General features: G+C 38.8%; 1 protein-coding gene across 2 annotated transcripts in view; it reads right to left on the reverse strand.

Annotated features, from left to right (window-relative positions):
- The window catches only part of LOC121527948 (ras-associating and dilute domain-containing protein-like), a 50,937-nt gene extending 36,782 nt beyond the window's left edge, over positions 1-14,155 (reverse strand). For both annotated transcript variants that reach the window (XM_041814998.1, XM_041815000.1), the window contains exons 1-5: positions 13,788-14,155; positions 9,819-10,015; positions 7,909-8,083; positions 4,161-4,393; positions 357-817 (exon numbers count right to left, since the gene is read on the reverse strand). In XM_041814998.1, coding sequence (XP_041670932.1) covers positions 357-817; positions 4,161-4,393; positions 7,909-8,083; positions 9,819-10,015; positions 13,788-13,915 — 1,194 coding nt within the window. In that variant the 5' untranslated portion in view covers positions 13,916-14,155. The remainder of the gene's footprint in view (positions 1-356; positions 818-4,160; positions 4,394-7,908; positions 8,084-9,818; positions 10,016-13,787) is intronic.
- Positions 14,156-14,459: the final 304 nt, after the last annotated feature.

Raw genomic sequence — 14,459 nt, forward strand, 5'->3', positions numbered from 1 at the left:
CAGTCCAGAAAGTTCACTACAGTACCAGATCTGTAAATTAAAAAAAAATACAGACTTTGCCCATCAGTGTGCCACACCAAACACTGACATCAGAGGGCAAATAACAAATCACTAGAAGTCTCCGGGTAACTCAAGTCACTTTTGAGAGGCAATAATTTTGTAACATGATGAGTTACTAAAAATAACGCTATCCAACATTGTCTGGGGCAAAAGATTTAAGTTAGATTTTTAGGGTGCTACAAATCAGATAAATTCCCAAAAGGAGACATATAACTTTATCTGAAAGAAAAACTAATGACTCTTTACCTCCTACAGGCTCTAAACATAGGTTCAGCATGTATGTGTGAATGAGATACCTGTGCTGGGCTGCAGCCCTGCAGCAGCAGCAGGTATGGACAGTCGTGAGGAGGGTGAATGGAGTACTGTGTGGTGCTATCGTCGCTGCTCTCCGTCTCCTCCCTCTCTGACTCCTCTCCTTCCCGCTCGCCCCTCAGCTTGGATGGACAGAGGCTCTCTGTTTTTGCCCGCGGGCTGCCGTCCCCCTCAGAGGGAACTGCGACACTTTGAATGTGATTCTGTTCTGGACGTGTTTTTGAACACTTGTAAGTCTGCGCTGAGGTGTTATTCAGGCTCACGCTCCGATCCTTCTGACAGTTTTCACTTTCCGTCTCCTCTTGGTTCTCTGCATCAGAGTCTAAGAGGTCCATCTCACTTTTGCTCCGCCACATTTTGTAGTTTCGTCCCATCGTCCTCTCCATGAAGGTGGAGGTCACTCTGGAGCGGCTCTTCTGCAGCTTTCGAGCCTGGGCGTTGATACCTAACAGGGTAGGGAGATAAACAAACATGTAAAGCAAGGGAGGCTCGATTATGGTAAAACCCTGGAGATTATACTGATCAGGGTAAGGGATACAATGAGGCCCAATAACCATGATATTTGACCTGCAAAATTGAATTCATCCTTAAGTCAGAATGAACGATAGTCCAAATTTTGAAGAAAATCTCCTAAAGCATTCAATAGGAATCACATGATGCCGTCTGCCCCTGTCGGCTGCTGGTATGGAAGCATGAACAAATGAACTGTGTTGTAGAAGCATTGATGATTTTCACCTCAATGGATGTTTCATCCTTTTATTGATTTTATAAATGAGTTATGGTCCATATAATTTGGTTTCTTTGACAAAAAATAACAAAAAAACCCTCTTTAATGCCAAAGTGAAATCAGATTTCTACAAAGTAATGACAATTAAATAAAAATATGCAATGTTAAATACGTGACTGCATAAACATTCACCTCCTTTAAAGTGACTGACCTAATTCAACAGACGCCCAGCCACATGGTGCTAGTTGTCTCACAATTGGTGCATTGGGGATCATCTGAGTGCAGTGAATGTGTCTCAAGTGATCCAGAAGGTCCAGTCTCTGGTTAATAAGTGTCCATGGCTACCATTCCATCATGTAAACAAAAGAACACTCCAAGAAACTCAGAGACAAGGCTGTTGAAAAACTCCCCAGAGTTCAGTAAAATCCATCATCAAGAAATGAAGGACTATGGCACATGTGTAAATCTGCCTAGATCAGGACGCCCTCACAAACCGAGTGAGTGTGCAAGAAGTAGACCACCACCAAGACACCTATGACTACTCTGAAGGAGTTCCAAGCTTCAGCAGCTGAGATGGAGAGACTCTGCAGACAACAACTGTTGGCCGGGTTCTTCACCAGTCAGAGCTTTATGGGAGAGTGGCAAAGAGAAAGGCACTGTTGAAGAAAACTCAGATTCAATCTGGACTAGAGTTCACCAGAAGGCATGTGGGAGACTCCATGGTCCATCCCATGCTATTTTTGGTGGACACCAAACACTGCACATCACCCCAAACACACCATCCCCACTGTGAAGCAAAGTGGTGGCAGCATCATACTGTGGGGATGCTTTCTGGTAGCCAGCCATGGAATGCTTGTAAATGTAGAGGGTAAAATGAATGTGGCAAAATATAGGAAAATCCTGGAGGACAATCTTATTCAGTCTGCAAGAGAACTACGACTTGATAGAAGATTTAACTACCAGCAAGACAATGACCCAAAGCATACAGCGAAAGGAACACACACATGGTTTAAAGCACAGGTGTCAAACCCAATGCCCAGGGGCCAAATGCGTCCCACGGTGCAGTTTTTCCTGGCCCGCTACATCATATCATAAATTAATTAGAACTGGCTCACCAGAATGAGGTCTGCAGATTTCCTCCAGTATAAAAATGTAAATTTAACCTTGAAGATTAAAAAAATAAAACCCTTGTTAAGTCATAAAAATCTAAAAAAAGTACAGAGTAAAAGAGTCAGGAATGAGGGAAAAAAATTAATTTGTGTTTTCATTTCATATTTTCATTTTGCATCCCAAGATTATGACCTAAACTTAGCATTTTGACTTTTTATTTCATATTTTGACCTGTTAAATTCATAACTTTGACTTTTTCTCTCATGATGATACCTTTTATTTTCACAATTTTTCATTTTAAATCATATTGTGACCTTTCAAACTCCTAACTTTGACTTTTAATCCCGTATTTTCACTTTTTAAACTCGCGATCCAGAATTTCATTTCATATTTTGACCTTTTAGAGTCACTATTTTGAATTTTATCTCATATTTTGACCTTTAACTCATGATTGTAAGTCTCTATCTCATATATTTGCCTTTTAAAACCTTTTTTTGACTTTTAATTTTGTATTTTGACTTTTTGGACTTATAAAGTTGACTTTTTATCTCAGATTTTGAGCCTTTAACTCATTTATTTGTTTATTTAGCATTTATTTGACATGGACACACAGTAACATTGATGCTGTAATATTCAATCATTTTGATTTTTTCATTACCTGTGAAAACACGGTTAACAGTTGTTGGTTAAATCCTGACCCTGTTAGGCCCACAGGTTAAACCTAAATTCAGATTTTGGCCCCTGCTGTGATTGAGTTTGACACCCCTGGTTTAAAGGCAACAAGGTGAATGTTCTGGAGTGGCTGAGTCAAATCCCAGACTTCAACCCAAGAGAGAAATGGTGGATAGAAAAAGGCTGTTCATGCCTGATCCCTGTGCAACCTGACAGAGCTTGACCAGTTTTGCAAAGAAGAATGGAGTAAAATTGCAGTATCCAGACGTGCAATTTCAGACTCAGTGCAGTGATTGCAGCCAAAGGTGATTCTACTAAATACTGCCATGAATGAGGTGAATACTGATGCTTATCACATGCTACACGTCATGTGAATCAGTAGTGGTTTAAACTTGATTTTTATGTTTTCATGATAAGTAGGAGCTTACACTGTAAATAACATTTAAACTGGAGAAGGAAGTTAAAAGTTCCATCTCAAATGTTGTCAAACTGAGCTGCAGTAAAAATACATGAAGCAGGGTGTGATGGAATATGGTGACACCCGTTTCCTAAAGCGAGGTGAGCTGTGAGAGCCTACATGTGTCCTGTCATTGGTACATGTTATGATTATGCCAGAGTCAACATGGAGAAGCCTCATGCAGGAAACAGACCTCAGCGGAAAAAGAGAGAGAGCCCATGGAAATAAAAAAGTCCACCCACTGAGCAGTGACAACGATAGAGCGCTATCACAGGCTGCACCATTCATAAAAGCAAAACACAAAACAGGACACGCTTTTACACCATGACCACAGCTGTGTCAACCGCAGCTTTACGCTGTACAAATGACAGAAAGTGGTCCGGTGTTCGTGTTTACAGCGTCATAAAAGGTTTGTTTCCAGTCTCTGTGGAAAGTTCTGGACATTTTTCATGCTTTGTAAATATCAGTGAATGTAAAAAGTTTAACAGAAAGGGTGTGACAGTGGAAAAAGCTTCATTAAATCACAGTGTGTCTGCATTGTTCATTAAAGTGAACGTCTAATGGCTGTAAGAATGAAACGTAAGTCCAAATTTGTAAGAGAAATTAAAGAGAGAGAAAAATAAATTACAGACCTATTAAATATGGTTCGGTTTGTGTGGCTTGGCTGATTTTCACCAGAAAACGTGCCAACATTTTACTGTGGGAACTCTAAAAGTGAATGTAACAATGCTGTCTTTAACAGTAACAGTTTTTATTTGAGGACATGCAGACACTCTTAGACTGAGGGAGGTTTTTAGTCACGCTGAGGCGACAGCCATTTACCCGCAGTGACGGTGTCTTTGTCTTTCAACGCCTTCTCCTCCACTGAGCTCCTCTTCTGCAGTTCAAACCGTCTCGCCAGGCCTTCTCTGGGTTTCCATAGCGACTGAAGGAGGAGGGGCTTCTCATTGTCGCCAACAACTCGGAAACCTTCCGTCTTCCACTGAGAATTGCCGATGGAGCCGATGGTGTCACAAAGAACGTAGGATTCAGCCTCCCTCTTGCTCAGGCCGTACCTAGAAGAAAGTTAGGGTGAATATTAAAGGTCACATATGCAAAATACGCTTTTTCAGGATTTTCTAACAAACATATGTGTCCCTGGTCTGTCCACAATCCCCCCAAGAATCAGACAAATCCCCCCCACCCCCTTCTCTTTCTCCATCTTGCAGGAAATGTGTGCTAAAATAAGCTGTTCTCAGATTTTCCCCTCATGATGTCATGTGGGGAGTTAGCTCCGCCCCCAGGTTCGGTTAGCCTGCCCTGCTTGGAAGAAAGTTCCGCCCTCCATTTATTAAAGAAGCAGTGAAAACACATCAATGCTGCTGTTATTTCTGACATTTGCACCAAAATGATAAAAATCTGCATTTTATGGCTTTTTAATGAACTCAAACTGACACCTGCTTTGAAAAATCGTTTCTAAAAAGGCATGTCTTTTGTGACGTAGAAACCTACCATCGGTACCATCAGGTCACTAACTACAAGACTAAGATAAGATTTCTCTTGACATCATTGCCCATCATGCATCTGGTGGAAATTCACAACAACCTTTGGGCAGACAAAAGAAAAAATTAATAAAAGAAGCACCTTTGTAATTCACTGCAACAACCAAAGAACTGTGCGGGACACTTAAAAAAAAAAGTACCATACAAAAACGAAGGTTGTCTCACTACAGAAACTGTTTTACTTTGAAAGACCCAATGGAGATTTACCGTAAATGTCATGTCAGACTGGGATGAACTGACAGACAAGATTTTAAAACTTAGATTAAGAAGTGTTAGATAATTTATCCTGTTTTAAAATTTAATTTCTTTTATTTATTGTGTGACTTTAAAGTAGAATCTTGAATCAAGCATGATCAAATCTTTTTTTTGTCTCAGTCAGGAACTCCTTAAACTAAATAACTCTTAAAATAAGCTACATTAGCTCTCTCACCCACAGTCTCATCAAAATAGATCTTGTTTCAAGATTCAGTAACAAACTCAAGTTACTTGATTTAAGAATCACACAAAAAGCATCAATAAAAAATGAAATTTACTGAGCAGAACACTTCTGACTTCAAACACGTTAAAACATAATTGGAAAGAAATTATATATCCTGATTTCAGTAGAAACATTAATGAATAGTCTAAAACTTGGACTGGTTTTAAGTTTCATGGTTTAGTCTTAACAGGATTTAGACTTATTTCAAGATGAACCAACCTGTTTTAAGACCCAGCTTAATCGTACTTTACTAATATTAACTATTTTTTTCACTAAATTTGATAATATTTTATTATATTATTATAATTTTTCAGCTTAATTTGCTAAGAGCAAGAAAATAAAGAAATTAATTTGCTTATATTTAGTATAGCTCACTTATTTTAGGCTGTAAGAAGTTCAGTTTTAAGCAATCTCTTAAAACCAGCATTTTCTGCTTATTTTAACCCTTTTGAAGGGTTCTGTCGACTTACTTAGTTCTAGATTAACAGTCTTATTTCAAGATATCTTATTAAGTCAAATTATCTTGCTGCTTGGACAGATAGTTTCACTAGTTTTGAGTACCTTTGTTCTAGGGCTGAACGATTTATGAAAATAATCTAATTTCAAATTTTTTCCCAATATTGAGACTGCAATTTAATACGCGATTATTTCTTTAGGTCCTCATCTCATGTATTTTCCAATAAAAACAAGCAATAAGCCATTCTAAACTATAACCAACACAGTATTAGTTTATATTAGGGCTGGACAATTTTGAAAAAATATCAAATTTAGATGATTTTGACTCATTTTGCAAATTGGATATGAACTGTTGTATTAAAGGAAATGATGATTTTATACTGTTCTCTTAATATGAAAACATTTAAAAAATGAAGAAAATATGATTTTTTGTACACTATTTTAAAAATATGCCACTAGAATGATCGCATGATATGTAACACATAACATTTCTGCTGCAAAAAGAAGTTTTGAACCGGTATTTTGACACAAATTTCAGGTTAAAGAAATATTGCACCTTCTGCGATTTGAAAGTTGCAAGTTAATCAAATTTGCGACTAATTTCCCAGCCCTACTTTCTTCTCAGATTTAGTGTTTTTATCTTATATTAAGCTTCCCTTTTTTAAATTGTGCAGCTCTGAGCAGAAACGTTTCTCCATCTCTTGAGTTACGAGTGGCCATTAAGCGGCTTCTGACTGAACAACGCTCACGTTCATGTTACCCACAACACCGGCTCCCATTGGTTGTTGATGGCTGTCGCATCATTAAAAACCCAATTTGCATACAACCAGACAAAAGATGTACAAGAACATCAAACATGTTTGATATTGTTGTAATGCCAAGACTGAGGATAGACTGCCTAAAACAGCTCAGGTCAGGTTTTATGACCACCTTACAGCTGATGACTGAGACTTTAGCAAGATTCATGATTTTACTTTAACTTTGGAATATTGCCTGCAACTTTGAAATTGGTTGAAAAGTCATTAGGTGTGATTTAAGTGTCTTTGGTATTGTGATGCAACAACATCCAATGTGTCTGATATTGATGCATGATGCAGATGCATGATGGGAAATATCTCAAAAGGAACCTTATTCTAGTCTTGTAGATAGCCGCCCCTAGTCTTTCTCTTCTCTTCTCTTCTCTTCTCTAGTCTGTGACTAAGAGCTCTGCAGCTTGCTGAAAAATGTCTTTAGATGTGAGAGGGTCTCAGATGTTAGTCTTTTAAAAGTTTTAGCCAAGTCCTCTGGTGTGAGGCTGGCATTAGTTGCTTAACTTGTTCTGTTGTGACCCAGACTGCCTTGCAACATTCTGACATTATTCATTAATACTCTTTAGTGTGCATGATGTTGAATGTTGTCTTTTTATGACTGCTACAGCCCAAGACAAAGTGATGACTGTGCGTGAACATAAGTTAAGTGTGTGCATTAAACCTGCATAAAGTAGGTCAACAGAAGCGAACATATCACGAGGCAGAGTTGAAATTTCCTTTAATGCTTTTGCCAAACCATAACTAAATAAGATATCAAGTAATGATCTGGCTAAATGTCATGCTACAGTGTAAACTTTCACCGAGAAAAAGTGATTCATTTCATCGTCTACAAGCTAAAAAAACCACTTGCATTAATCATTCCATTATGCTTTTGGCTGAAACGTAAGCAAAGACAGACAGACATTGGCTCTCTGGAGAGAAGCTGCCTCACAGCCCTGGCTGACACTGGCTGTCTTTCACACAACTCTGTGGTTTGATCACAATCTTTCAGTGCAAAGTATTTGAACACTGTGTTCACTGTGCTATTATTATAAAAAAGAACAGAGAGGAGCGTTGGCTTAATTCGCTTGAAATGTCCTGATTGAACATTTTTCCTTTCATCAGATGCCAAAGTTTTGTGCATCAAGGATTCTTCTGACTGCTTTTATAAATAAATGACATAACACAAAGGTGTTACAGCACAGGAAGCGTGTGGATGAACTCCATATAAATCACACACATGCAAAGCAGCCACATATGGCAGACAGACATACATTGACTCATGCTGAGATTACACGTGGCCGTACCGTTCCAGGGCCTCTTTGACCAGCTCCTTTGCACTGGAGTGAGTGGTGGCCAGGACGCTCTTGTAGTGAGCTCCCTCGCAGATGTCATTTCCAAAGATCTTCAGGATTCCCGGAGCTGTCATCTGATTGGACAGCTCAGACGGGTCGTCAGCTTTTAAGACATCTGAGGAGATCACTGCATGACAACAAAGGGAGTGGAACCAAAACACAAGCATGTTATATCCTCTGTGTCGATGATATTCAGACTAGTACATCAAAAATCCATGCCATGCCATGCCATTTGTTTTTGCTCACAATACATTAGATCAATGACAACTGGCAAGACAAGAAAAGCACATTCATAGAGTAAAAGGATTCTAAGCAGGAACATCTTTCTGAGGATTTAGCCTCACAGTTTGCTTCATCTGCTGCCTCGAAAATCTCCTAAAGGTCCAAACACTTCTCCAAATGAAATTCTGAAACCCGATGTTTGGAAATCATTGCTGATATATTTCTATGGAGCATTTATGATGGTCATAAAAGTTCCCCTTTTACCTCAAAACAATGCAAACTGCCTTGTTATTGACTGCTATTTGTCTCAGCTTGGTTTACCCTAATTGAAGCCCACCCCCTCAAAATATGTATTGTGTAGTTTTTGGCCTTGCAAGACAAAACTGAATGTTATGAAATGCAGGGAGGGCAGACATAAATCTAAAAATCTTCACTGATTTAAGCTGTTTATATCTTTTTTTAAATAAATTTTTATATCTTTTTGTTAAACACTTTGGGGCAGATTCCCTCAAGAAGTGTGGATTTTTGCACGCTATATAGTTCTGAAAGTGGCAAAAAATAAAACAGGACTGCACTAGATCCACAGAGCACATGCAAAGAGGAAATACATGCAAACTGCTCAAATGTGCAAACATATTTTGTTACATATATGTAAATAATGAGCAGGGGGAGGAATATTGAAATTTCAGTGCAAAATTGCTCCTTTAACATGCATTTACAAATAGCACCTAATCCACAAAGGCCAGTGCTTAATGCAACAGGCATTAAAAGTGGTGGAGCCAACACTGAATCAAAGCTGGTGTTTAAATCTGTGCTATTTCTCTCTCTCTCTTCTTTCTCCTCGTTCCCCCACAGTCATTGTGTATCCCAAAATGAAACTTTTATTAAAAACAATAAAAGAACCGGTATAACCTCAGCATGAGTCACTTTAGATTAAAACATGTTAAAGCTAAAAATATCTCTGCTGCCATGTGTGCCTCTCATCTCCTATCAGAAAGAAAGAAATTATTTTGTTTGGGAAAAAACATTTAAACAGAAAATGAGCTACTAGAGTATTAGAGAAGCAGTGGTGAGTTTAAAACGTCATTTATTCTGCAGCACAAGATCAAACATCGGAGCGGTGCGCATTAATCACAGACACCTGTAAATAAATCAGCTCATAGGGAAAGTTTACAGACAGACTCACCTCTTTACATTGTTCTTAGAGGAAGTTTTTATGTATGTGCTATCATTTGTTGTCCATTACCTCACCTGTTTGATTTTGAATTGTTTCTGCTTCTGTACAGTGAAAAGAATCCGCAGCAGAGCACACAGTGCATGTTTGAAATTGAGATGTTTTGATTTCTAGCACAAAAATAGTCTGAGATATTTAATCCTGCTGTCGGAGCAGGATCAGAAGATGCTGATTTTTCTCTAGTGTTTGAACTGTTTTCTTGGATTATTCTTTTGAGAGGGAGAGAGTATATGCATGATGGAAACATCAACAAAAACTTTCATGACAATATTCTTAGTCTGTGCAGAGACTAATCCAGTAGGCTTCCTTTTAACTTCATACCACCATTTAAAAAAGAGCTAGAATTGACTTGACTTTATGTTTTGTGACTAGAAGTGCAAAGACATGTGAGTTAGGTTTTACGTACCGCTGCCTTTCCTGGGTTGGATGGACAGAGACGATCTAATGCCTGCCGTCAGTGCCATGGACCCTGAGCTGGAGGCGGGAACACGGAGGAAGACACCTGAGAGCCGGTTGGTATGGCGACGGATGCGGCTCTTGCTGGGCTGTCTGATGGCCACGCCCTCGGCTGACCTGCTGCTGGACGAAGTGGACGAAGCTGATCTGGAGAATAAAAGAGAAGTCTTCGATTAAGAGCATCCTGAAGAAATATCCTCTAGCTAAACATGTATGCTCATCACTTCCTCCAAGAAGAAGTGTTTTGTAGAAGGAAAGAGTTGCAGAACAATAGCTGACTCTAGAGTAAGTACAAGAAATTCACACAGTTAAACTTCTGACAAGACACTGAAACCTGTCCTGATGAGTCTGTCCTCAGCACCAAACCCTCCAGTCTGCCTCAGCATGCCTCCTTCAGCACTCAGTATAGTAATGGAATAAAGAAGTGTTGTTTTCTTTTAACCAAGCCTGTAAGCTTCTTAATGCTGCAGCTCAAAGGTTCTCTGCAGTGACGCCATCACTTAGATATTAGGGTTTCTCAAAATATTAGTGAAAGTGGCACAAGTAGGAAAACAACAGAGTGGTGGTTGAATACAGGCTGATTGTGGTTGATTAATTATGATAAAATATTCAGCTGAAGTTAGCTGAGGTTGATGCTCACATAAGAACTTCATGGTTTTCGAATATATATGTAATGTAAATTATATGTACTTTAAAGTGTACTTTAAACGGCTTAGTGGTTTATTTTACTGTTCCTATGAATTAAAGGGAACACCCAGAAGACATCAGTTCCATTTTACACTGAGGAGGAGACAAAACACTTGAAACAGTGCAGAAGAGCTGCTGCATGCCCTGCTGCCCTGCAAAGAGACTTAGAAATCTGAACTTTAAATATTTTTGCAGTAGAGATTTTATGCTCTACATATCATGCAAAAGTGACATTTTTAAAGAATAGTTCACCTAAAGCCCTATTATCCTTGTTTTTGTGTGTTTCTTATTAAAAATGAGAAAGGCATAAAACTGATCATTCCCTTCAAAACAGTGCTTAATAAAAGATTTGCAATAAGAATTTGGAATAAGAGATTTTTATTTCAAAATGGTTCAGCACTAGAGGTGAAATGGTTAATGAAGTTAAGCAATAGTTCATTAGACACCCAGCTGTGATCAGCTGATGGCCATTTGATCCCAACTACCCCCTCCCAGATCCTACGGCCAATCACAGCTCTTTCTCTCAACACAGCAGTGCATTTAAATGTGTCGTAGTTCTCAGTAATCCCTGCTTGCATTAAAGCTGAAGCACCACACTGCTGCTAGCAAAGCTTAACCTCCTCCACCCCAGCCTCCTCCTTTATAGCATAAAGCTTGTTGCACCCTCATTTTGAGATCCATCCATTCATTGCTTTAGAGCTAATTCTATTGTATTTAGTACACAATGCCATTAATGCATTTATCTATGTGAGGGTTTCTAGCTAAAAAAATGTGTACATAATCTATCTATCTATCTATCTATCTATCTAACTTGTATATATATATCTATATATCTACGTATGAAAAACCACCAGTATGCATTTTATAATGAACCCCTTGAGAGTGTGTCTGTTTCCAGCAGCAGCACCACTGTCTGTGTTTGAAGATGCTCCAAAAGTAAAGACAGATCTCTTGTACATGCCTAATCTGTCAAATAAAGTGGCTTTTCTCAGGAGGACTCACACATCTGGATGTGCTCATGCGACGTGCTTTGGCACTCCGTCCCAAACTCTGGCTCCTGACCTGGGTGGGTCGTTGGGTCGTGATGGATGTTTTTGGGGTCACCAAATGTGTTTTCAGAATTCTGTCCCTCCAGTATTTAATGTGACATTTATTTCTGCAGCACATATAAAAGCTAAGCAGGGGAGCTCCAGCCTATCACACTCACCCTCTACACTCGGGCTGAACGGCTTGCAAAAATAATCAAATTGCATTTTTTCCCCACAATATTGCGATTTAATATGCAAATATTTTTAGGTTCCTCATCTTAAGGATTGTACAACAAACACAAGCAATGATCCATTCTATATTAAACCAGCACAAAAATAGATAAATAAAACTAGGGATGAAAGATTTGGAAAAGTATCTAATGGTGATTTTGGCTCAGCAAATAGCAAATCTAACATCAGTTGCAATACTGAAGGGGAAGATACAAATTTTTTCTTGTTTTGATGAAGAAAATAATATACATGAACAGGAAAGGTAGGATTTTTGTAAACTGTTGTAATTTGTATGTAAGCATAATGTGTAGAGCATAAAATCTCTGCTGCAAAAAAAGGTATCTAACCGGCCTTTTGACACGTTTCAGGTCAAGGATATATTGTAATGTCTTTGATTTAAAAATTGCATCAGGCCATGTTGCGATCTACTCTAATTTCCAATTAATTTCCCAGCCCTACTCTACACCAGGGGTCTCCAAACCTTTCAGCCCGCGACCCCCAAAATAACAGTGACAGAGACACCCATGGTCACTAAGGGTGCTTGAGCCATAGCTGCACATAGTTTTGCTATTCAAGAATAGTCTTGTGCAGACCTCAATTTCAAGGATGTTGTAAGCCACAGGTGTCAAACTCAAGGCCTGGGGGCCAAATCCGGCCCATGGAACGATTATATCCGGCCTGCGAGATCATATCATATTTGTATTCTAACTGGCCCACCAGTATGAGGTCTGCAGATTTCCTCCAGTATAAAAATGTAAACTTCAACTTGATTATTTATCATATCCTTGTTAAGCAATTAAAATCTGAAAAAGTAAAGAGTATATTATATCATATCATATCATATTTTCAATTTTGTATCTCAAGCCTATGACTCAAACTTATGATTTTGACTTATCATTTCATGCTTTGACCATTTCAGCTCATAATTTGGACTTTATATGTCACATTTTTATCTTTTAGATTCCCAATTTAAAATTTTAAGTCATATTTTGACTTTTAAAGTCATCATTTTGAATTCTATCTCATATTCTGACATTTTCAAGTCCTCATTTTGGCTTTTTAATCACATATTTTGAACCATCAGACTCAAAATTTTAAAGTTTTAAGTCATATTTTGACTTTTAAACTCATGATTTCAAATTTGATCTCATATTTTGACCTTTAAAACTTATGATTTAACTTTCTCATCATATATTTACTCTTTAAAAACTTTTTTTTTCTATTTGAAATATCGTGTTCTGATCTTTTGAACTAATAAATTGGAATTTTTATCTCAGATTTGAGCCTTTAAACTTATCATTTTTATTTTTTTGAATTTCCAAATGATTTATCATCAGTGCTGTTTTTTAATATTTTATTAGTGAGGTTTACAGTTCTGGTTAAATGTTGATCCTGTTGGGCTCTCAGGTTAGACCTAAAGCCCCTGCTGTGATTGAGTTCGACACCCCTGTTGTAAGCATTACTTCAGCGTGAATCTCACCAGATGATCATGTTTTTATTTAAAATTGAACTGATTGCATGCATGTAAATCTACAAAAATTGGGAAAATATAAAACTTAAAATCATTTTAAAATATTCTTGTTCTTTGAAGGCATCTCACGACCCCCCAGGGGAGGTCCGACCCCCACCTTGGGAACCACTGCTCTACACTATAATAATATCTGGAAATGAAGCTGTGATGCTTTTGTCAAACATGTAGAGCATTCAGAAACTATTGTAGTGGCCCAAGACCTCAATGGTCCCTCTGACAGAACTCCAGAGATCCTGTGGAGATGGGACAAAGTTCAGGAGGAGGTTCCTTCAGAGGACTACTGGACCAGCTGATGTTTCTGAGTTTGCAGCAGGAGGAGATGATAACAGATTCTCCAAAGGAAAACAGCGTGGCACAGAAGACCAAATACAATCCTGTAAAGTCCTGCAGAATGAATTCATACACAGTGTAAATTCCGTCTTTGTTTCTGGGTCATACTCACTGCTGAGATCCATCACTGGTCTTCCTCCCCACCTTGACGAACCGTCTCCTCGGTGGAGCTGCAGGTACGGTCGGTGGTCTCGGTGGGAGAGAGCGTAACTCCTCAGAGGAAAGTTTCATCACATTCATTCCACTCTGATCAGATTAAATATTCCTGCACGTGCCAAACTGTTGCATATAATCCCAAATAAAGAGAAGTAGCTCCTATCATGTCCTCTCAGCCTGTTATGGACTCATTCCTGGGATGTTCCAGTCAGGCACGGAGCTGCTCAGCTGCATTTTTACGCACTCCGCTGCAGATGTTTCCACACTACATCCAGCTGTTGGAGCTGCTGTAGCCGGGCAGCCCTTCCATCGATGAAAACTCCTGTCCCAGCTTCACTTCATACAGTTTCCGGACGAGTCAGACATGCGCGTTTTCTTAGGAGGAGGAGGAGAGTTTGTTTCAAATTCAGAACCAACCCGCTCTCTCTCCAGATGTGCGCCGACAACGCAAATGTGTGGAGGTGCCAAGTCCACAAACCCGCCCACCTTCATGAAAACCTTCAAAATAAAAGTCAAGAGAAAAAGTTTCAGATCATCTCAGGGAATTATATTTGCTGTTTCTGTCGATAAAAAAAGAAAAGAATTTAGTTAACGGAAAGGAGGAGGCTGTGTGCACCACGAACCACAT

The sequence above is a fragment of the Cheilinus undulatus genome, linkage group 20 (genome assembly GCF_018320785.1).
Source record: "Cheilinus undulatus linkage group 20, ASM1832078v1, whole genome shotgun sequence".
Taxonomy (NCBI): Eukaryota; Metazoa; Chordata; class Actinopteri; order Labriformes; family Labridae; genus Cheilinus; species Cheilinus undulatus.